The sequence below is a fragment of the Spea bombifrons genome, chromosome 10 (genome assembly GCF_027358695.1).
Source record: "Spea bombifrons isolate aSpeBom1 chromosome 10, aSpeBom1.2.pri, whole genome shotgun sequence".
Lineage (NCBI taxonomy): Eukaryota > Metazoa > Chordata > Amphibia > Anura > Pelobatidae > Spea > Spea bombifrons.
The window spans coordinates 14,599,987-14,624,599 of record NC_071096.1 but is presented as its reverse complement, the minus strand read 5'-3'; the positions used below and the strand labels follow the sequence as shown (position 1 = coordinate 14,624,599).

At 40.6% G+C, this 24,613-nt stretch overlaps 2 protein-coding genes across 2 annotated transcripts; one reads left to right on the top strand and one right to left on the bottom strand.

Annotated features, from left to right (window-relative positions):
• Window positions 1-3,653: 3,653 nt before the first annotated feature.
• Window positions 3,654-15,301, bottom strand: DEAF1 (DEAF1 transcription factor). The gene is made up of 13 exons (XM_053448719.1): window positions 15,143-15,301; window positions 14,077-14,165; window positions 13,552-13,681; window positions 12,907-13,053; window positions 12,350-12,489; window positions 12,068-12,133; window positions 11,020-11,146; window positions 9,429-9,557; window positions 8,295-8,500; window positions 6,656-6,718; window positions 4,544-4,633; window positions 4,069-4,155; window positions 3,654-4,036 (listed from the first exon to the last, which is right to left on the bottom strand). The coding sequence occupies exons 1-13, from the start codon at window positions 15,294-15,296 to the stop codon at window positions 4,028-4,030; spliced, it is 1,437 nt and encodes a 478-aa protein (XP_053304694.1). The 5' UTR covers window positions 15,297-15,301; the 3' UTR covers window positions 3,654-4,027.
• Window positions 15,302-15,912: 611 nt separating this feature from the next.
• On the top strand, window positions 15,913-21,130 carry TMEM80 (transmembrane protein 80). The gene is made up of 5 exons (XM_053448728.1): window positions 15,913-15,991; window positions 17,206-17,222; window positions 18,448-18,541; window positions 20,113-20,205; window positions 20,837-21,130. Exons 1-5 carry the CDS (start codon window positions 15,973-15,975, stop codon window positions 21,040-21,042), a joined length of 429 nt encoding a protein of 142 aa, XP_053304703.1. The 5' UTR covers window positions 15,913-15,972; the 3' UTR covers window positions 21,043-21,130.
• The last annotated feature ends 3,483 nt before the right edge of the window (window positions 21,131-24,613 follow it).

Sequence of the window (24,613 nt, the reverse complement as noted above, 5' to 3'; positions counted from 1 at the left end):
TATGGCTCTAGGGATTCTTGCCAAAAATATCTGTAGTTACTCCGATAAAAGGAATGCGCATGTCTTTAATTTTTTTGTGTCTTGATAACCTAGGACACTGCTGTTATTAATACCTTCATCATTAGTGCTGTTGCATTAAATTCTAGGAGTGGACAACCAGTATGCCTCTCCATGAACGAACAGTATAATATACAAAAGCATAAGAGAGGCTTTCAAATAGCAGCAGCTAAAAAAGGAACTGAATTGTGAATGTACACTGCAACTGTATACCCCATTGAGCTATAATTCAGTGGATATTTGTCCATTTGTCAGTGGTCATCTGGTTTTAAACGTTCATAATTTGTTTTATAATTCACTAATGCAAATGAAGGCGATCCTCTCCAAGGTGCTGAAAGCTAAATTTCTTGGGGGGAGTCATAAAAGCTCTGCAGCAAGTGGATTTTATGATATTTCTCCCATCTTATGCTTAATGCGAGGTGGTGGTTTATATAGGTCAATAAATGCATTGTTTGATACTAAGTGTGTGCTATTCATGAAATGAGATAGAAAACATTACACAGCATTTTGCCCAAAGGAAGAGTGAGTATGTGAACCCCAACAGTTCCCATTACCATCAGCTTCATTAGTCTAATAGCCGGGGTGCTACATGTGTCCAAGAATTCAAGTCAAGAGCAGTGATGGGGTTTATTTACTCCAAAAACAGTGGCTTCAGCTCGCTAAACTGAAAAATTCTGTAGTTTTGCATTGTTTTTACTTTAAACATGGCAGTGTCCAAATGTAGCAAGGATGACTGAAACCACGACACCATGGTAAAAGATAAATTCCTACAATAAAAACAGTGGAAAATCTAGGAAAAATATATAAAGGGGCACGTAAGATACCACAGCCAAAACTGGGGGGCAGTAATAAGTTCCATCACTAATCATACCACTGAAAAAAATAAATATATATAAAAAAGATGCCAAAGTAATGCAGCATACATTCGTAATTGGACTAACATAATGTTTAAAAGACAAGATTTCAAGAGTTTTCCTCTCTTTCTCAACTCTGAAGCAATACTTCTTTATATGGCTATATTCAGTATCTGCCAAAGCTGTGTACATTGGATTAGCCGTATAAATCCAGTAGAGAAGATGCCAAAATACCAGAGTATAACAGTATGCAATGATACCTTTTTTATTGGACTAACATAATACGTACTTAAAAGACAAGATTTTGAAAGTTTTCCTCTCTTCCTCAAGTGTTGTTTGAGACCTGCGAAAGAGAGTAAAACTCTTGAAAGCTTTTCTTTATAGTTTATGAATAAATGCAGAGTAAGAGTGACAGGCTCTCACACTGTCTAGTTGTGAATAGAGCCATAGCTAGCTCCTTTTGCTCCAGAGGCAAGAATGGAAAATTTTGCCCCCCACCATTTTTTCACGTTTTATTTACACTGCCCTTACACACGATTGCCCATACACACTGCCTTTACATACTTCTGCCCATAAACATGCATATACACATACACTGCCCTCATACATGACTGCTCATACACACTGCCTTTACATACACACCTGTTCATGGACACGCATATACACATACACTGCCCTTACACACACCTTCCTATAAACACACATATACACAAGCACTGTCCTTACACATGACTGGCCATACACACTGCCTTTACACACACCTGTCCATAAACACGCATATACACATACACTGCTTATACACGACTGCCCTTACACACTGACATTACACAACACTGTCCATACACACTGCTTTTACACACACCTTCCCATAAACACACATATAGACATGTACCTGCCCATAAACATGCATATACACATACAGTGCCCTTACACAGGACTACCCATACACCTGCCCATAAACACAGAGGTACACATACACTGCCCTTACAGGCGACTGCGCATACACGCTGCCTTTACACACACCTGCTCATAACCACACATGTACACATACAATGCCCTTACACACAACCGCCCATACACACTGCCTTTACATGTACGTACCCATAAACATGAATATTCACATACACTGCCCTTACATATGACTGCTCACACACAATGTCTTTACAAACACCTGCCAATAAACACACATACACTGCCCTTTTACACACCCGCTCCTATACACACATATATACATCCACTCCCTTACACACACATCCGCATTATACATATTCACATGAATATAGTGCCCAAGAATACATACATATTGATGCTTGCCCATACAGCCTCCCTTTCTCACCATCTCTTACCTTTCTCCTCTTACATATTCTGTCTTCCATCTTCCATTCTGTCGTGGGAGCACAAGGTCTGTCACTTCAGACCTCTGCTTTAGTGCTCCCTCATCACTATAGGCTGGCTATTGATGCAGAATGCCAGGACGTCATATCCCGGCGCTCGGCATCAATTTCCTCCTACCCTGACCAGCGCTCATGGTGCCTGGGAGCACACTGCCCACGGGGGTGCCTGATAAGTAAGGTTGGTTGGGAAGATCACAATCTTGCACCTGCCTTGGTGTGGACCTGGAAACCATCTCAGGGGAGGCAGCCTCAACCCCTACCCCCTCCCCTATAGATACGCTAATGTTTTAAGGGCTCTGTGGTGAATTATATTCACAGGCCCTCCTCTTGAACGTGCCAAACATCTTCAGCAATACATTTACACACAAAGAATTTCACAGCAGATCAGAATTTGGCCCATCAAGTCTGCCTGTTTTTGCCTGCTATAAAACATAAAGGCATAAATGACCAGGCTCCTCTGGCACGGAATTCCATTTTTGCACATTGTAAAAGCTGCGCAGACTGGAATGCTTGGGTATGATGTCATGCCCAGTGCTCTACTCAGAGAAGTTGCACCAGTGAACAAGTAAGGGGGATCTGAATTAGAAGCACAGATCTCTGATCCCTAATGGATGGGTGGCTACTGCTATCCTTAAATATGCCTTAGCAACATTTGATACATGATAAGATTAGTAAAAACATGTTGGCGCTAGTAAATTGTTGACAGTCAACAAAACAGTTGCTCTGATTACAATGATAATCATCGTAGGTGACATTTATAAAGGAAAAATAAACCTGTTAACATTCACTATTTGGCTTTCACTGCTAATGTTTTTTTAGCCCAACTATTTTATGTAACAGAAATATGCAGAACTGCACTTGTTAAACACAGGACAAAAGCAAAGACCTGTACAAAAAAATGTAATTTTATGTATATCTGTCCAGAAGATCAGTGAACAGTAAGATCAAGCCGAGCATTGAAAAATCTGTACTAACACAATTCAGCTGGAAGGGCAATATATTAATCTCCAGAAGTTAGCTTTCCAGTCTGGTGAGGACACAATGTCACAGGGGCTTGAAGACAGACAGATAACAATGGTAGCATAAAATTGAGCAATAGAACTTATAACAATCTGTATGCCATTGAAAAAGCATCATACTCATTCTAATTTGTTTACCTATAATACTCTTGGTAACAATATAGCGTTATGGTGGTTTTTCACGCAGAAACCAATTTCTGCTCTAATACATTAACCACCTTGTGTGTGTGTGATATATACCCTAATTTGTGTATATATATTTAAAAAAGAAAGTTATAAGAAGTTTTGTAATGTTAAGCAAAGTGGATTTGCTAGACACAAACATACCATTTTAGTTCTTCTATAAGATCCTTTAATTAATACTGAGATTATTGTCTTCATAGACACCATATCAACTTAATCCCAGTTTTAGACTTGAGAGTGATACTATGGCTATTCTTTTTGACAAATGTATTTATGGTCTGATTTAAATCAGAAGTTAACCAAAATCTTGCAGCAGCTATAGTTCTCTTCTAATATAAAGATGGAATTTCCACAGGCGATCGTCTGCATGGTGTGAGATTACAGTTTCCAGACAGTTTCCATTATAACCAAGTTGACAGGGCAGACAGGAGCACATCATCTATGTAGGTGGCCATTCCTTGACTCTTCTCAACACAGTGTATAGTCAAAAAATTAGTTTTATGCTTTCAAAAAAATAGTTTTATGCTTTCTGCAGGACCTTAAGCCCAAGATTCATCAAACTGGCTCTTTGTCTGTGACATGGACCTCTTCTGCATGGACTGATAGCGTAGAAGCTTGTGCACAAAGGTGTTGGTGATCCTTCCAGTCCTGAAAATAAGAAAACTGTAAATATATATATATATATATATATATATATATATATATATATATACTAAAGATGCATTTCCATTATTCAGAGTCCGTACATAAGGGTTCAGGACGCCAAGTACATAAAACTAAGGGCGATAAAGGAATAAACCAAATGCATTGCATATGGTTTATGGAAAGATCATCGCATGCCTAGTGCTCTTATTCTGTCATACAGGTGACATCATTGTCACCGAGCAGGGATAATGTCAATGTGAAGATCAAGCAAGATGCTGCAAAACACTGTATAATTCATTAATGGATCTGTACAAAGAGCAGGTCACCTGGCCCGGGAAATGGTTAATCAGCCACCCCAAACCCACCCATCCCCCACCGAGCTAATCCATACCTTTCGCTGGCAGAATATGGAGCAATAATTGACTTTGTGACAGCCGGTACATTCATTGAGGGCCTCTCTGCCGCAATTAACACAGGACTGCTAAATATAGAACAGAGAGCAGGAGCGTTATACAGACCAGTCACAGGGTGCATTGCTCATACAGGTAAATACTCTATGGATATCGAGTAGTCACCCAATCTGTATGATTTAACTAACTTTCCACCCCATCAATCTGGCCACTCTGATGGAGCGGTCAGATGTGTAACATAGGCTGTGACAGAAAACATGAATGTGTGGCATATAATGGAAAAAAAAGAATTCATAAAAGGATAAACTCTGGGGCTTGAGCCACTAAACAGTGGGTTACAGTGAGATAAATATTACATCTTGTAGTAATAACTATGCCGTGTGCAGGGCCGCCTCCACTATACTCTGCAGAAAACCTCCTGGGAATGGAACCTTATAAAGCGCGAGGCACGTTTGTGTTTCATAAATGAAGATTTGGAAAGTTGCCATGATATAGCTAAGCTGGGAAACAAACATGCAGGGAGTTTCTGGTGTATATTCATCTTTTTCTGGCTAAGCATCACAGGAGTTGTATTCCAGTAACACCATGACCTGCTGCCTATTTTAGCAGCGGAGAGACTCCATTTACAATGAATCAGCAGCTTATTCACCAAAACAGTCATTAAAGGAATAGTACCATCATTTGATGTTATTAATATGGAACGGTAGGACATGCCATTTGCCTGTTAACTAATCTCGAGACTTGTGTCCGATAAAACTATAGCAAAACATTTTCAATAAGGCTTTCTTTTGCGCATAAATCAATGAGCCTGATGGCTGACCATGTATAGCATTGCCATAAACAATCAGCTCAGTGTGGTGTTTTAGCAGGGAAAATCACCCAAAATATCTCATGACTTTAAATAATGGCAGCCTCCAGACCTGCAGATAAAGGAAGATTTTCGGAAGAGAATGAACAGGTTTTCATTAATGTCAGCCTACATTACTGCATAAAGCACTAAACAATTAAAAATGAATAGTATTAACAATTGAATATATATATATATATATATATATATATATTTATATATATATATATATACACACACACACACATATACATACACTATCATTCAAAAGTTTGGGGTCACGTAGAAATGTCCTTGTTTTTTTAAATAAACCGCAAATTGTGTCCATTAAAATAACATGAAACGGATGCGAAACGAGGTGACGATGAATTTTGTAAATGACTAATGTAGCTGGAAACGGCAGTTTGCTAATACAAGTTTAAGTTTAAAAGGCTAATTGATCCTTAGAAAACCCTTTTGCAGTTATGTTACACCTAGAATTGTCCTTGTTCTCCATGAAAATAGCTACGTGACCCCAAACTTCTGAAAAGTAGTGAGTGTGTATATATGTTTTACAATTCAGTCCCTTTTTTTAACAGCATTTATGCAGCCCTTTATTTATCGCTTAGGCAATTGGCATTCAATTAATTGTTTCATGTTATTGGCATTCCAAAAAAAGATGAATATAAAATCACAGAGAAATACGCTTTATTCTGAAAATGACACATTGCAGATGGTAACAATCTCTAATAATTACACATTAACTCCATGAGGGGAAGCCACAAAAAGGGCGAATATTGCCTTGTATGTCAAAAAGAGAGAAAACAAAAGAAAAAGGCGAGGGTGAGAAGCAAGACTTAAAATAGCGTGGTAATGATATGCAGAGTGAGAAGGGGAGAGAGTGCCGCCGCGTGACCGGGCTATGACGCTGCATTCACAATCCGCTGACACCTTCGAGCTTCCAGTGCTCTGTGTGTGAACAAGTATTTATACACACGGGGGGGATTATACACGCACTATAGCTAGAATAGCACAAATATAGCGATAGAAAAGATATAAGAGATATATATCAGGAATATAAAGAAATGCCTGGGCAAATACATATGTTATTTTCATGGTGCAGAATAAAAGTTATATATAGAGAAAATAAACGTGTCATCTGTTGCAAATACCGCATGACAGATTAAGAAAGGTTATTTTTTGTGCTTTTTCTCTCTATATTTTTTTATTCTTTAGTTTTATGACATACATGTATTACTATTCTTACCCTGAGGAGAATTTCATGTTTTCCGTCCATTTCTTCTGTGTGCTGAAACAAATGACTTGGAAACTGCATGGGGAGAAAGAACAGAATATACAATGGGAGATCAGTCACATGAAGACCAAAGGGTGAGGCGTCTGATATCAAGTTTGCAAACTTTAGCCCTAAAACAGATTAGCAGAACCAGGTTTTGAGGCTATTTTGGTTTGAACATCGATTCAGTTCAGTTTGTTCATGCAGTGCTGGTTATATTAGGTATACCTATGTTTAAACTACTTACGGTTAACCGATTTATTATGGTTTTACAAAAAAGAACATTTAGGAGAAAGAAGAATATTTATTTTATTACAAAGCATCAACATGTCATGTCACAGAAGTAAAATGAAAACTAATCCAATAATGGGCATGACTACTATAAATTAAAAAAGACCAGTGATCAGTACCACCTTAAGATAGTGGTGGCTAGATAGTAACGGGAGTGGAAATAGTTAATTGCAATACTGCATTAACCAAAAAAAAACAAGTTTATACAAAATATCTCAAGCTCACGGCTTTATGTAAAACAGGAGAACGAGAGCTTTAAGTTTGGTCCTGAGTGGAACTGACACTTTAATACAGTTCAGCCATTAAGGATTTAAACCAGGTTTCAGATGCAATGGGACCTGTCTTTTAAGAAGATTAAGGATTTAATTACAGATCATCTCAATGACCTGTCTCGTGGGTATGAAGAGGAGGGGGCTGCTAACACACTCAGCTGTGTCTGGAAAGGTACTAAGAACAAAACGGCTGCCTATTCTGAATGGAAAAAAAGATGCAAAAAGAACTTCAAACTTCATCTTATCTTTAAGAGTCAACAGGTGTCAACCTTTCTAGTTTTAACCTTAAATAAACATATTATCCGTGTGTTTGTTATTGTAAAAGTCAGTAAACCCTTTCACTGTAACAACAAGTCCTGTACTAAACAACCAATTATCTGGTCTTGGTACCTTGGCTATCTTAAAATTCCAATTGAAAGAAACAGACCAGAATGTCTGGGATAGTATAGTAACCAGCAAGTACCCTCAGTACCCTAGATCAGCCCTCAGTACCCTAGATCAGCCCTCAGTACACTAGATCAGCCCTCAGCACCCTAGATCAGCCCTCAGCACCCTAGATCAGCCCTCAGCACCCTAGATCAGCCCTCAGCACCCTAGATCAGCCCTCAGCACCCTAGATCAGCCCTCAGTACCCTAGATCAGCCCTCATTACCCTAGATCAGCCCTCATTACCCTAGATCAGTCCTCGGTGCCCTAGATCAGCCCTCAGTGCCCTAGATCAGCCCTCAGTGCCCTAGATCAGCCCTCAGTGCCCTAGATCAGACCTCAGTACCCTAGATCAGCCCTCAGTACCCTAGATCAGCCCTCAGTACCCTAGATCAGCCCTCAGTGCCCTAGATCAGCCCTCAGTACCCTAGATCAGCCCTCAGTGCCCTAGATCAGCCCTCAGTACCCTAGAGCAGCCCTCAGTACCCTAGATCAGCCCTCAGCACCCTAGATCAGCCCTCTGTACCCTAGATCAGCCCTCAGCACCCTAGATCAGCCCTCAGCACCCTAGATCAGCCCTCAGCACCCTAGATCAGCCCTCAGTACCCTAGATCAGCCCTCACCTCTTTCCTTTCTGATGCGGATTCATTCTTTGCTTGTTCCAGGTAGGACTTAAGTTGCTGAGCAGTACTAATGAGAGAGTTGACCATTTCCTCCAGGTACATCCAGTGTCTTTGCTGATCTGATACCTCCAGTCCATTTACACCTTGAGAAGATTCTTTCGTAGGTGTGCTTGGTGCCAGTGCCAGGGCAGGAAGAGAGGTCAACACTGCAAAGGTAAAAAAAAAAAAGGAAAAAAGGTGAAAAGGAGGAAGAACAGAAATGCCAGGTGGAAAGAAAGAAATCAACAGAAATCTTCAAGTAACACAAGATTCAAAAAAGGTCACAAGAAAGGCAGGAGATTATTGAGAAGACAGAAATGAAATCAACATGCTGTGGTTGAAACACACTATGTACACCTGAGTGAATGCAGCGTGCCTTGTATATCATCGAGGTTTACTCCCTTTAGCACATAGCTTGTTTTGTTTTGTATATGGTTTCCTTATTTGTCTTAAACTAGGATGTCATAACAGAACCTAGTTTTGAGAGCGGTACTATGTCAACATGCCGCCAACAGGAAAAACGGATTACACGCTGGAAAAAATTCATGTTGAATGCGGACCCTCGTGGTGTCAATATTTCTCTATTTACAAGACATAAAAACAGAAGAGGTTGTAAGAGGGCCAATCTACGAGTGAGAGCAAAAACATCATTTTAAAGTATTTACTAGTAGAGGGAAGAAGAGAACAGAGATAATAGATTATAATATGTAACATGCTAGAGTGAAAAAACATGTGTGGAACACAAAATTGATAGTCTTAACATGAAAAGTATTAACAATGTGAACAGTGTGTCTTCTGCCCCCCATTTCATTCTGATGCTGGCAATTTGCACCTCTGGGTGAAAACACTGAATTTATATTTAGCCTTGTGAAGTCTCACATAAGGTTAACACCACCACAAGAGAGGCTCGTCATTCATTAAGAAGAAAAAAAGTAAGGAAAGAGAAATAAGAAGGGAATAAAGAACAGTGTCTACATGAAAAACAAATGAAAGGGAAAGCAGAACAAAGACAACCAGGAGACAAAGCAAGAAAAGGAGCTGGAACAAAGACTACATGAATCCAGAGTGCATACTCTCCTAATTTGTGTGGCGTACCTGTTGCCCCTGTGTATACGTCTCCCTGCGGTGGGCTGTCAGAGAGGATGGCTGATGCCTCTGCTGTGGTTGCGCGCTCAAATGTAAGCGATTCTGAGGCGGTGATCTGGCCGGATGATGATACCGTGACTGCAGGAAGGAAAAAAGTGCGCTTGAAACATAGCCACGGTTTTCTAGTACTGCCAGGAACTCATTCCACAACTGCAACTCCCATAATGCCTAGCCAGCAAGCAGGCTACAGCTGTCCACATCTAATTCATACATAAATCTGAAACGCAGAGCCCTTATTTAATGCAAATTGGACAAACATTATTATTAACCATCTTACACTTACTTGTACTACATCTTACACTATATGACCAGCAGTATGTGGGCGCCTGACCATCACATCTATAGGAGCTTGTTGGACATTCCATTCTTAAACGGTGGGCATCAATATGGAGTTAACCCCAGCACCACCACCTACTCTTTTGTGTAGTTGTCTAGCTTCAGCTTCACAAAAAGAGCACTTCCAGTGTACTGGGCAGATCTAGCAGGGCAGAGATTTCATGAACCGACCTGTGGCAAAGGTGGCATCCGATGACAGAGCCACATCTAAAGTCACTGAGCTCTTCAGTATGACCCATTCTACTGCCAGTGTTTGTCTATGCAGATGGCTGCCTATGTGTTTGATTTTATACACTCGTTAGCAATGGGTATGGCTGAAAACACTTAATCTCAATAACTAGGAGGTCATCTGGTGTATGTTATGTTTATATAGTGAAGATGTGCTGCCTATGTGCAGCTGGAGTCAGGGGTCAACAGGGGTCAACAGGGGTCAACACCTATATTGTCCTGTAGAGTCACTGAGCAGTCAGAAAATCTAAAGTACGAGCACCTAAATTTGAAGTCATCTATATTAATGTCACAAAAGCCCAGCCTTAGAGTTATCAAAACTGATCATGTGGATCCTTTACTTGAATAGCCTGGCCCAAAAGCAAATTCTGTGATTTCCCAGCTGAAAATAAAATATTAATACGTTCTACCAAATTAAAAGCCACAATTTAAAATTCAACTCATGTTGAATGGCTGAATGAGTTCTTCTCCCAACGTCAGCTCACCCATAGATTTAATATTGGACACAGCAGGGAACTCGCTGCTAACGGTTCCGGTTGACTCCAATGTTACAGAGAAAGGGTTGCAAGCGGAGTACATGAGATGTCTAAAAATGTACAGCAGTTTCCATAAAAGCCCTATCAAGATTAATCTGGTTGGGAACAGAACCCACGATGCTTCTTGATTAGCATTCAGCGCATTCATAATAAGTTGTAAAGTACTTTGAAGTTGGCCACAGTTCACACCTGACCCTTTACATCAGACATGCCAAAAATACAGATAATGGCTTATTATAAAAAATGAACATTTAATATAAGCTTATGCTTCTTAAGTATTAAAAGTCTTTAATGTTATTTGAAGTAATGGCTCTAGCGCCCGTTCCATCTAGCGATAACGAGCAAGATAAAGAGAGTGCGGCTTCGCTGCCATTAGGTCAGTTTAGGTCATTACGTATTTTATTGTGAATAGGCTACTACTTTGTTCGTGAAGTTCTTACATGTCGTTGCTGCCGTAGCAGGCAAGAGAGTGATGTTTTTTGCCGTGTCTTTTTTTGCCGGGACAGCTGGTATCTCGCCCTCCTTTTTACGACGCTTGTACGGGACAAAGAGACGCACAGGGCCGCTCTGTTGCAGAGAACAAAGGAAAGAACAAGTCTAATTTATACATTTTAGTACATCCAATCAAAAAAAAAAAAAGGAGCATTTTAAAATAGACGGAACTGAAGGGTTATTATATGGAACAAACAATGCTTCGATTATATTTACTCCGCATATTTCAACTTTCAGAAAGAGGTATCTGGGTTTTTGACAATTAATTTACAAAACTGTTCTTTTGTATATATTGAATATTCTTGTCTTTTTTGACATGTATTATATGTATGTTGCCAAACCTCCCCTTCCCTGTTTTCCCTCCCTTTTTCTTTTGTTTTATTCAGGCTATGCTGTTAAATTCAGCTATGCTTTTGTATTCACTATGTATAATTTTGTATTATTTGTTATGTTTTTGGAAAAAACTTTAATAAAAATATTTGAAAAGAAAGCATTAAAAGAATTCGGGAAAAAAAGGCTAACCTTTCGGTATATTAATAAAGCGTAGTGTCACCCCTTACCTTTTCATGCAGTATACCAGTCTCCCTGGCTAGTGCGCTAATACCATGGATGTGGCACGGCTGGGTTTAGTGGTGATGGCCATTACCACGTAAAGCAGTTCTTTGAGGTATTATGTGGAATGTATAAACTAATTAATCAAATAACGTATTCCCTTGTGTAAGTTTATACAGCCACACACTGCAGGGTAGCACTTTACAAAGCGCTGGTCGGCAACATGTAAAACTCATGTGTCCAGAAAAAAAAATGGCTGACGGGGGACTCCAAGTTATTAGGCCCCTGAGGAGGAGTGACTGAGCCAGGGAACAAGGATCAGTAAAGCAAAGCAGTTTGTTTCATTTAACACTCAAACTGTTTGCTCATGACTGCCATGTTAACTGCATGAGAACCACCCGCCCATCGCGTTTATGTCATAATCATGTGATGCGTTTCCCTTACCAGACTCAGGTCATCACAGCAGGCTGCGCATGTACAGGAAGCAGCATGAGGGGTCAACAGGCCATCCTGCAGTCAAAGCATGTGAAAAATGAGCTGCTGGCATTGGTATATTATAGGGTAAAGAGCTCTTTATTATAAAGGTTACAGGATTAACATAGTCTATCCCATATTTCTGCCCTTATATAGAACCTGATGTTTTTGGATCTTATATCTATATTCATTGACGTGGTATTTATATTATATTTGTATTTATATCTGCAAACAAGGTTTTCTGAAACTGACCTGAATGAGGCATTGCAGTGGTCTTCCTGCGTAGCGAATACTCCTCTTCCAATCCTTGCTGCTAGCCCTGCCAGCCATAGCCTCAAACTCAGTAGGTGTATACCAGCCATCCATGTGCTTCACGCAGCGCCCTCTGCCACCTGTCAGCGCACACCGCACACCGTCGGATAAGATCTCGCCCTCAATGTCTTTACTATATCAGCAAAATGCCTCCCTTACCTACCAGTCAACCTGATCATCCTGTCTGTTCATTCATTTAGCATAAAAAAACAGCTCGTCTTAATAAACATCTACTCAAACTCCTATTTATTTGCGGATTCCCAGATGCCCTCCTTAAATTCAATTAAGTTGGCCAGCAATCTTTATTAATATTCCTGGCTGTGTTTACTAACTTGATGCCAGGCTGTTCCTATGGCTCTTCTATTGAGGTGAATGTGAATGTATGTATGACTGTCACTGTTCACTTTGGTTGTCTCTGTGCCAAACGTGTTGGGGTGGCATTCTACTGGGCCTGCTGTCTTCTTCTGGTGATAGCACAGAAGCAGGAGATGTATTACCTGATCCCAGACGGTTCTTATAAAGGATGCCACTGATATTCCGACACCGTACAGGCAACTCGTTATCATAAACAGACGGATCCCAGTTGTATTTTGTGCCATCTTTCTCAGGAACTGGCGACAGTGGAGTGGATGAGCCATCTGATCCTATTGAGAACATAATGAATTCCACATTGGCCTGGTTATTACGGTGTCTTAAAGAATACATGTTTCTATGAAAAATAGCGATGGCGGGAAGCCAGGTGCCTGCCACAAGTGTATATTAAACCAATGTGAGTGCATGATGTTATTTCTAAGACGTAGAGTAAAGATTTCAATGGTCCTACTAACTTCATTATATGCGCACAAAAGTTCAATGAGAACATCATTTAAAATGTGAAGCAAATTAACTATTCCCGCTATACAGTGTGGCTCAATGCAGAGATTGTAGAAACAGGAAAAAATACACATTAAAAACACAATTATTTTTGAGTAATGTTTCATATTCAGCATTGAGCTGTCTCCATAGAACACTTATCCCTAGCATCGAAGAGCGCTGCCTTCATCCACCGTACAGGGAAAAAATATTGTCCTATATGAACCTGGCAATATAGTTAAGACCAGCTTCATGTCACTGACAAACCTGCGGACCTCTCTATATCATACCTGGTGTCATGGGGTCTGTTGGCACCTTAAGGTCCTGGGTTTCCACAATACTCCCGTCGGTGTGCACGACAATCAGAGTGGCCTTCTCTGTGCTGAGACTATCCCCAATCTGCAGCGCCGCTCTCTCCCCCTGCCCAAGAGAGACATACACATGCATTACACGCTATGTTAAGAGAAGGCTGCGTTATCTCAAACAGATGTGGATCATTCAAACAATCTAGAATCATGTGATTGAAAGCAACTGGAAAATAAGAACGAAAGACATATGTACGATTCAGCACCATTCCTTCATCGGTCTTACGCATGTTTAAAGTTTAATTAGTAAAGTAAAGTTTATGGTATGGGTGCACTTATTTTTAGATGATATTTTTATTGAACACAATACAAACTAATAGCTTTACATTGTCTGCCTTTGACAGATTGGGACAGGTTGGCTAGGCTCGGTACAAAGGAGATTCTTATATAGCTGATCTTGTTGCCTGTGGCCACTTGGCTCTTATGAATTCCACAATATGGACTACTCACGAGGACGTGCTCAGAAAGAGAGGCTGCGCTGGCCACGGACGTCGTGAAGACATTCTCTCCCGGGGCCCCGACACTGGACACTGTGACTTCTACGGAAGCAAGAGCCAATTAGACTGATGAACGTGTACACGACCTCCTCTTTTTTAGTAAAATGCATACAAAAGTCTTTCTCTGGAATATATTTATTCCAAAAAATACCCACCTTCTAAATCTATATGGCAATATATAACTAACCTAAACACATGTATGACAGTATACACTGTGTGCCCATACAAACTGGATCTAGGAAAGCCCCAAAGCTTCGACTAACACCGCATCAGCTGGTTTCATCAGAAGTCATCACTTTGATGAGCATCCGGTTCTATGACATTTTCCAAAGCAACCATCTCTGGTTAGTAAATACCTACACTATTCAGGTCATCTTCATCTACCATGGACAGCACTCGCTTCTAGATGGTCAATTGCACATCTTATCCAATCAGCACCTCGGATAGCGGTCCAGTGCATGCAACTGACAGAGCTGAACAATAGGGGGCGCTAGTAGTTAATGCATTAAAGGGCCACATTTATTACATCAAAGCTGGAACAACTTGGAAAGTTTAAATCAACCCCAAGCGGTAACGCGATAAATGACCATGGGTTACATAGGGTTTTAGGGGCCCTAAGTGAGGCGCATGTGATATGCAACTGATGAAAAGAATATCCATAAATGGGGATGATGATGATGATAATATAAGTGATAAAAACGGTAAAATTGAGTAGCATTCAAAGCCACATATAACAAACAATGATACAATAACAAACAAACAGAATTTGGTTACAGAAACATAATATTAAAAAGAAATTCAGGTCTATTTCTGGTCTATTCTATGTGAGTGAAGATCTATCAGCAGTGGGGTATTTCTGGTGTCACAGCTGGTATTGACAGGCTAGAATGTCTGAACTAAGAATTACATTGAAAATAGTAAACACTGCCCCCTATAGGTCATTAAGTGATTACACTTGAAAACCTAAAAGAGTACAGTGCCCTCTAGCGGCCACATGTAGGTACAGCATCACAAGTCACCTGTGTACCCGCTTCCTGCTGCACTTCTGCCTTCGGGTCCAGTCATAACGGTGACCGAGGTCACCTCCGGGCTGTCCCTTACAGCTGCAGCAACAGCAGCCACTGCAGCAGCCGCTTCAGAGAGCCCAAGCCGAGCAGCCTGGGCTTCATCCATCGGAAACAACCGAATACGATTCCGGAAACAGACGAAAATTAGTTTTTTCAATATTCGATTCCTCTTCTGAACCGCAACTATAACACGCCGAAAGTAGCCGAGTACTTCCGAAAATTCCCGAGCGCTCCGCGATATTTATCAGCTCCTCTTGATCACGGAAACCACCGAGTGCAGCCGAACCGCGCCGAAGATGGCTCCAGGGCCGATCGGACACACCCGAGCGTAGACGAAGTCTTACGCATGCGTAGTAAAGCGAGGTATTGATTGGCTTACTACCTTTCGTTGCCAGTGAATGGACGCCATTTTTAATGTGGGCATGTACCAGGGATGCAATTCGCAATCTTTGTTTTCTACGTTTTATCTACAGCCAAGTTGTATAATTTAATCATAAAATACTTATGTATAATAAATAAGCCGTTGCGGTACTTATAGCTAGGTTTATATATTTCCACTCATACCTAAATGTCTTCTTATTATTAAAATATAGGTATATTGCCTACTTGAAATAAATTAAAAACATCTATATGAAATATCAAACCATCTTTTTATATGGCTAGCCTGCCAAAACAAACGCGTCCACTTCCTCATCGGTTACGTAGACGTAACGCTCAATAGAACGTGACGTCGCAACGGAGAATGTCGAGTTATTCCGAGAGTACCCGAAGAGCAGAACAAGATGGCGTTGGCCAGGAGAGGTGAGTGTGAGACGCGTTGCCATAGTTACACACGGTGCACCCCTCGAAGTTGCGCCTGTGACCCCTTTTAAATAATTCCCGTTATGCATAATTTAAAGTAATGCCCCCAGGTCGTTTTCTAATGATTTGTTCAAAATGGAGTTACTTCATACAGCGTGTATTTAACTGACATACAGTTTGATGGCAGATAAGAACCATTCGGCTCATCTACCCTGTCCATTTTTTCTGATGTAGAGACTTCAGACCTTAATCAGTCCTTGGACTTGTCTTAGATTCAAGAGCCATATACCTATCCTATGTATGTTTAAATTCCCTCACTGTTTTAGCCTCTACCACTTCTGCTGAGACACTGTTCCGTTTATCTACCACCCTCTCGGCAAATTACACCTAAGTCTCTTGCCCCCTAAATGTTAGTAAAACTCTAAAATTATAGAATTAGATGCAATGTAAGGGATGTAAATTTACCGAGAAGACGTTAGATAAAAGGAACAGCCTCCCAACAGCAGCAGTAGTAGTAGAGACTCATACAGTGAGGAAACCTAAGCATCCATGTAATAAGCCTAGAGATACCCTGGATCTAAGACGGGACTGATTTACATCAGGACTAGATGGCCAAACGGGTCTGATCTGTCATCGGATTCTATGTTTCTATTGTTGTATTTTAGTATTTTGATAAAAGCAGCCCTGTACCCTGGGTTATGTATACACATTAATGTATATTGTCATATGAGTTAACTTGTAAGGCATAGGATCACTTTAGATTGTAAGCTCACGTGCAGGGCCCTCAAAAGCCCACCACTGCTGCCAGGAACATTGTATAGAAGTACTATAAGGCTAGATGGCCGCTCACGGGCAGGGTTCCCAACTCCTGAGGTGTCTGTATGTATTAATGTATATTTATTATGTATGTGTGAACCGCACCATTTACATGGTACAGCACTGCGTAATCTGTCGGCGCTTAATAAGAATAATAATACACCAGTGTTGGCTAACGTTATTTTGAATTTGATTTGTAATACATTGTTGGTATATATAAAATGAAATTGTAGTGCAAAGTTCCAGAACTGTTGCACTTTAATAAATAACGGAATGATCTTTTTTTCGTAAGTGTTAGAATATAAATAGCGATGAAATAAGGAGAATTACGATCGTTTATTATTTAGTGTCTTTTTATTTACAGCTTTTCTCTAATTATTATTGTTTTTTTCATGCAGGAAAGAGTTCTGTTCTTGTATCCTTTTCAAGAATTTATTTAATATACAATATACTTATTTTTTAGGGTGTTATCACCCAAATTGTATGTCAGCGTTGCAATTTCATGATCGACCTACAGTTTTGCCCATTTCTGGTGTGGGTGATTGCCAGCTTGGTCAATGTGCCGGGCGTTTTTACTTTACTGACAGAGTGGTAGATAAGTGGCACAACCTTCCAGCGTAAGTGGTAGAGACTAATTCAGTGAGCGATTTAAACATGCATGGGAAGACAGAAGACAGGACCAAGGCCTGATTAAGGTCTGAGTCTGTATATGGAAGATGGGCAGACTAGATGGGCCGAGTGGTTGTCCTCCGCTGCTTCTGTATTTCTGGGTATTTTCAGTGATCCCACAAGCCACGTCCCTACCGGGAACCTTCCAAATAAGCTAGCCCTGAGACTCTTCAACTATTAACCCTTTAATAGCCCATCGTCAAGTTGTGGAGTGACTCACAAAAGGTATTAACCGAATGGCTCAAATCTGGTCCTCATGGAAACCTTCACTTGTCATTATTTAAAGATGCACTTATGTGAGGAGTCACCTGCATTCAAGCAGGGATATCAGCCGTAGCTTACTGGCAGTAAAGGCACCAATTGGGTCTCTTATATATGATCACAGCAGCGTAGAATAGGAAGGAGTCCGTTTCAGACTGTGTGACCTGAGAATCTGCCCCTTCATCGTGAGACCTTGAGATTGGGGCAAAAACCCTGAGATTTTTTGTTTTCTTCTTATAAGCAAGAAAATCTACCAGAATCAATCCTTTATGTTTGGTGAATTTACAACTGTATGACATTTTTTGTTCCGAATCTTGTCTGCCTGTTACTCCTGCTGTAAATACCCAGTCCTTAATCAGTCCTTTTCTTATATTCAGGATTGCTTTATGGCTGCCCCATGCATATTTAAATTCCCTCACTGTATTAATCCACTATTGCGTCTGCTGGGACGCTGTTGTGTTTATCTACTACTCTTTCAGTAAAGTAAAACATCCCTACAATACCACTGTGTAGGCCCCAGTAAGATTTGAACGCATGCCCTGCTGTAGGAGACCAGCGCTCTAGAGCCTCTGAGGGTTTGAGTCATTACTAAATTGTAAGTTCGCTCGAGCAGGGCCCTATTATTATTATTATTATATTATTATTTCTAATATGTCGGTGGTTGTACCTTTTTCATTTCAGAAGTTTATGTTCCTTGACTTATTCTGCAGCTCTCATCTATTCCCCTGCAAATCCTGCTGTACCTAAATGCCGCATATTATATATTTTACTTCTTAGCAACGCTGCTGCTGATTATTTATAAAAGTAAGTACACTCTGTGAGTAACCCCTGTGCATTTCACTGTGCGATGTATAAATGTGTTCATTCGCACTGAGGGATAACCCAGAAACATGTCAATGGTGTGCTCAAGTCTCTCCCTCTCTTGGGGCCCCGGTGGGAGTCTGCGACCCCTTGTTCCTGTCTCCTCATACCGGTTCGGCACGGGGAGACAAGAGCGAATCAGGGTCACGTGACCCTGCGGTGAAACAGAGAGGTAAGCCAGGGCAGGCGGGATATATATATATACCATATTTGCTCGATTATAACACGACCCCCCAAAATCTGAATATTAATTTATGAAAAAAAGAAAAAGCCTGAATATAAGACGACCCTATAGGAAAACAGTTTTACCAGTAAATGTTAATTCATGTAAACTATGTGAACAATTGTTTGTTAATAAAAGCTACGATTGAGAAAATTATAATACGAGGGGGATTTTTCAGAGCATTTGCTCTGGAAAAAACCTCGTCTTATAATCGAGCAAATACGGTATATATATATATATAAGTGTAAATGTATTTTTATGTATGTATGTATGTGAGTATGGATGTGTAATGGTGTGTGTGTGTTTGTGAGCATGGATGTGTAATGGTGTGTGTGTGAGCATGGATGTGTAATGGTGTGTGTGTGAGCATGGATGTGTAATTGTGTGGGTGAGCATGGATGTGTAAAGGTGTGTGTTTGTGAGCATGGATGTGTAATGGTGTGTGTGAGCATGGATGTGTAATTGTGTGTGTGTTTGTGAGTATGGATGTGTTATGGTGTGTGTGTGTTTGTGAGCATGGATGTGTAATGGTGTGTGTGTGTGAGTAAGTATAGATGTGTAATGGTGTGTGTGTGTGAGCATGGATGTGTAATGGTGTGTGTGAGTAAGTATGGATGTGTAATGGTGTGTGTGTGAGCATGGATGTGTAATGGTGTGTGTGTGAGCATGGATGTGTAATGGTGTGTGTGTTTGTGAGTATGGATGTGTAATGGTGTGTGTGTGTGAGTAAGTATGGATGTGTAATGGTGTGTGTGTGAGCATGGATGTGTAATGGTGTGTGTGTGTGTGTGAGTAAGTATGGATGTGTAATGGTGTGTGTGTGAGCATGGATGTGTAATGGTGTGTGTGTGTGTGTGAGTAAGTATGGATGTGTAATGGTGTGTGAGTAAGTATGGATGTGTAATGGTGTGTGTGTGAGCATGGATGTGTAATGGTGTGTGTGTGAGTATGGATGTGTAATGGTGTGTGTGTGAGCATGGATGTGTAATGGTGTGTGAGCATGGATGTGTAATGGTGTGTGTGTGTGCTAGAATGATTGTGCACTTGTGTTAGTGAGTATGAGTAATTGTGTGTAATTTGTGTAAGTGTGTTTACATATGTGTGCCAGATTGTATGTTGGAAGGGGGAAAGAAGGCACAGACAAGTTGTGAAGTTTGGGGGCCCTGTGGTTTCTAGTAACGCCCCCGCTCTCTCAACACCAACCTATATGATGCAGTCTTGGGGTTCTGATATTGTCCTATATGGCTTAATTTGTGCTTTTGTCATTCATTGTTTTCTGTCCTAATTTCAGGCCAGGTTTTCAGTTATCCTGACAGCAACCTAGCTTTGGATCTGGGTTTACTCTTCGTTATGGCTGTTCTTGAATCTGTGAGGATTTACCTTGGTGAGTAATATTTTTGAATAACAATATTGCTAGAAACTTAATGAAAGACACTATACAAATATATGTAATATCGGTACATTTTTTCTATGTGAAGTGACAGTTCCAGGCAAAGATTATGAATGAGGCAAACTTTTGTATGATGAAGTAATTATTTCTGCAAGGGCTTGGCAATGATGTTTCTAATGCCGCATAAACACAGCACCTTTAAGCGATTTAAATTTCAATTTATTAACTCTGACATCCAGCATGTCTCTGTGGAATGGATAGCGAGGCTTTTTTATATCATTGTTTCAACATTTTCCATCATCCCTAAGTGAACATTGCGATGGATCCTCAAAAATCAGCCCAACTTGGAAGTTCTGCAATACCGCCTATGATATGTATGCATTGTTTTAGCAGACTACACTTGTACTTCTACAACCAGACATGTTAAGTCCTTGCTGTTCCACGTAGTTATTCTTTATAACACGTAAAGAACACATCAGCCATCTGAAACATCTGATGGGGCAGCAACGTGGCAGCAATACAGAAGAATAGCCCAGGAACTGGCACTCAGATGAAAATTAAAGAAAGACGTGATAAAAATGACGATAATGGCATTAACTTTAATTTTATTATCTACTTTTTCCAGGAACAAAAGGCAATTTGACAGAAGAAGAACTACCCTTAGGATTTAGCTTGATCCTCACTGCAGCTAATGTCATCCTATGTGTGTATTTCTTAGTTTGGGAAACATACATTCTAAGGGCAGATGTCATCATTAACGCCATCTTACTGGTTTTCTATGGGCTGGAGGTCATCCTGGAGCTCTTCACCATTGCGGCATTCTTCCGTTAGCATGTTAGAGACTGTTCCACCAAATCTACTTCTAGTTATGTCACGAACAACTACCAGAAAACAGATAGTAACATCGTCATTTGGGTTAAAAGAAGTCCATCAGGTTCAACCTCATCAAGTTTACATCATTTTATTTATCCTGGATTGAAAGTTAAACAATACATTTGCCTTTCATTACCCAAAATCTTATTATTAATTTGCTAACTTCTATTGCGACTTCAAGGTTTTCATATTTTTGTCTAATTGAAGGATTATTTGTCATATTCTGCTATCCGAATCAGATTAGAGGTCCTATTTATCTAAAATGATTGCGTTATCTTTTATTTCATTAATACTGATGCTGGACATCTTTTAATATTTTTTTATAGATCTGCTTTTCTAATAAAAGTAAAATCTTTAATAATTGCTGTGGTTTTCATTTAATTAAGCTTTGATGTTGTTGTTTTGCACTCCCAATCCATGTGATAGAGTACTCTTAAGATACATTAACAATGTCTGGTTGAAGAGTGTATATATTATCCTGGTACTTAGTGGTTACGGAATAGAAATCTTTGGCTGTTGCTTACGCCCGCAGTAGACGTTCCTGTGCAATCAGATGTCTGAAGCTTTCTGCCTACATTTCTTTTTGTGCCAGCACTTCATCTACTAGAAAACAGCCAAACTAATCTAAAGGTATGGCCATCTCTGTGTTTTTTTCCTGGCTATTCTGTTATATTAAATCTGTGTGTACCCAATGCTCTGCAGGTTGCTTTCTTGTGAAACGATCTGCAGGGCTGCTTGCCTGCATCCATTCGGCTTGGTGGCACATTAGCCTGTCTAACAAGGAACAGACTGTTGATCCTGTTTATTAAATAGGAAAAGTCCCATCATACACGGAACTAGCCAAGAGGGGTTATTCATAGTAAATAGCTAAGTTGGTGAGTTAATGTTTATTTCACCTCAACTCTCAGTTTTGTAAATAAAACCCCTCTGCTGGGTATTTTTTCCAGTCATTGGAAAACAGAGTCTTGTGAGTTTCTGCCCCAGTGAAACATTTGTGGCTTCCAAGTGAAAGCAGGCTTTTCACCTTGCAAGGCTTGGTTATCATTAATTCTGCATCATTACAATGGTTCGGTCAAAGGTTGAGTTGGAATATTCTCATTGTCGGTAACAAAGTTCAAGGCAGGCAGTGGAGAATAGTGGTTATGTCAAAGGCAAAGGTGATAGATTAGTATTCATATGCAGGCTGTAATTTTTGTTGAAACCAAAACTGTCACCAGTGCATAGCAGTTCCTGAAGCGGCCAACCAGTGCCAGGGAAGTGCTACCACTGAAATCAACGGGAGTGCTTTCCATACATGCACACAGGTGTCTAAACAGACCATCACACTCCTTGTTTCCAAAGTTATCACTGGAGTTGAGTATATCAGGTGACAGGAGATGTATTCAGCTATACAGATCTCCTGCACAGTTGGGGTGGTTTAAGGGGCAAATGCATATGGAGGTTTCTGCAGAATCTCCCGTAGTATTTGCAAAAGGAATACCATAAAAATGAAGTGCAAGCGATGGCTGGCGTGTCCCTTTAAGTGGCTCCTCTTTTACATATGTGGGTCCTTTGCACGCATCTGCAAGGCCTTTCCATACATGATGTATGCAATGTGCGACTGGGTGTGCAGATCCCACCAATAATTGTAACAGTTTTTTAAAAAAAAAAATACATTTACATTTCTCAGACACATTCTAGGATTTAAAAGCATTGGTTCCAACCACTTGTGTTCTAAAACACAATATAACAGTTTAAACATGAAGTGTCCAGCTAGGTGAGCTATTGCATCGTTTACCCTAGGCGGTATAATAAGGACTCAAGGTGTTTGTCTGGTGTTTGTCTGTTTTATTTTGGAAAAATAGTGGTTCATTTTTAACCTCCCTTACAGAACCTCAATATACCACTAGGGGTCAGTATTGATGTCTTGCGTTAACATGAGTAACCCTTGCTAGCATTCCTTGTATTAATGATAAAGCGTAAAACACAATTAAACAATTATAAACAATGCTATGTGAATGTGTAGATTACTTCTTTAGAGTCCCTGGTTTATTTTTGGACACATAATGGTAATCAAAAGGTTAATCTCATTCTATACAAAAATTAAAGGGATAGTAACGGTTCACATTACATAGGGGCTGCATAAGCAAACTCTTCTATGGGAAGGGTTCTGCTGAATTGCTGTATTTTAGGGTACCACATTTGTATCAAGCATTCCAATTTCTAACAAAAATCATGCTGTACTACCCCTTTAACGTTGCATGCCAGCATTCTTTATATTGTTTTGGTGCGCCATACTGTAGGGTAACCTCTGATTTCTTATTCTTTTTCTTCTTGACTGGTTTACTTAAAGCCTTGCAAGCACCTTCTGTGCATTGATCTGCCCATTTTAACCTGTAACACACAAGTCTCCTCATTATATCTCTCTTATCTCTCCATTTTCTTACTATCTTTCTCCTTTCTTGTTATCTATCTCTCCCCTTTGACACTTTCTGTTTCTCCTCATCACTTACCTTGCTAAATTTCTGTGGCCTCACTCTCCTAGCACCTCAGTCCTCCACTGTCTTGGACTGGACTACCCACTGCTGGCCGGGCTCCTCCAGCAGTGGGCAGTCCAGTCCGCAGCAGAGGAGGTGTCCCCATTGAGATCTACCGTCTATGCTGGCAATTACCTTGCCTATAGGTACTGCTGCCCCTGTAAGTAACACATATACTGTATATCTTTTAGAATGAGTGTTAGCATATGGTGTAAGGATGTGTGTGCATATTAGTGTTAACATAAGGTGTTAGCGTGAGCAGGTTTGTGTTAACATATGCATGCTGCCCAACTGTCCAGATTTGGGCGGGACAGTCCTGATTTGGGCAGGACACTCCCAATTTTGGGACTCTGTCCCACCTATCTCTACCTCTGTCCTGCTTCACCAGGGCTATAGGAAGGGTGAGGCGAGAGAGGCACTGGCCTCGGGTGCAGATGTGATGGGGTTGGGGAGATCACAATCCCCCAACATTAGGGAGCGCGAGGTATGTCACTTCAGACCTCAGCTACCGTGCTCCCTAATCACTATGCACCATATCCCGGCACTCTGCATCAATAGCCAATGCATAGTGATGAGGGAGCACTAAAGCAGAGGTCTGAAGTGACAGGCCTCGCGCTCCCACGACAGGATGGAGGATGAGAAAGGTAACATGGGGAGAAAGGGGTGTAAGGGCAGTGTATGTGTATATGTGTTAATGGGCAGGTGTGTCTAAAGGCAGTGTGTGTAAGTGCAGTGTAAGTGTGTATAGGCAGTTGTGTGTAAGGGCAGAGTATGTGTATATGTGTGTTTATGGGCAGGTGTGTGTAAAGGCAGTGTATATGGGCATTCGTGTGTGAGGGCAGTGCAGGTGTGTGTAAAGGCAGTGTATATGGGCAGGCATGTTTAAGGACAGTGCTTGTATATATGTGAATTTATGGGCCGGTGTGTGTGTTTGTAAGCTGGTATGTGTATGTGCATATGTGTGTGTATAGGTAGTCGTGTGTAAGGGCAGTGTTGTGTAAAGGCACTGTGTA

Excerpts from the sequence above, each read along its gene's own strand:
- DEAF1 (XM_053448719.1), bottom strand. The coding sequence starts at position 15,296 with ATGGATGAAGCCCAGGCTGCTCGGCTTGGGCTCTCTGAAGCGGCTGCT. Across the intron at positions 14,166-15,142 it reads AGCAGGAAGCGGGTACACAG|AAGTCACAGTGTCCAGTGTC; the intron begins GTGACTTGTGAT and ends TTGCTTCCGTAG. Across the intron at positions 12,490-12,906 it reads TAAGAACCGTCTGGGATCAG|GTGGCAGAGGGCGCTGCGTG; the intron begins GTAATACATCTC and ends GTGCGCTGACAG.
- TMEM80 (XM_053448728.1), top strand. Across the intron at positions 18,542-20,112 it reads GCTGCTGATTATTTATAAAA|GCCAGGTTTTCAGTTATCCT; the intron begins GTAAGTACACTC and ends TCCTAATTTCAG. Across the intron at positions 20,206-20,836 it reads ATCTGTGAGGATTTACCTTG|GAACAAAAGGCAATTTGACA; the intron begins GTGAGTAATATT and ends TACTTTTTCCAG.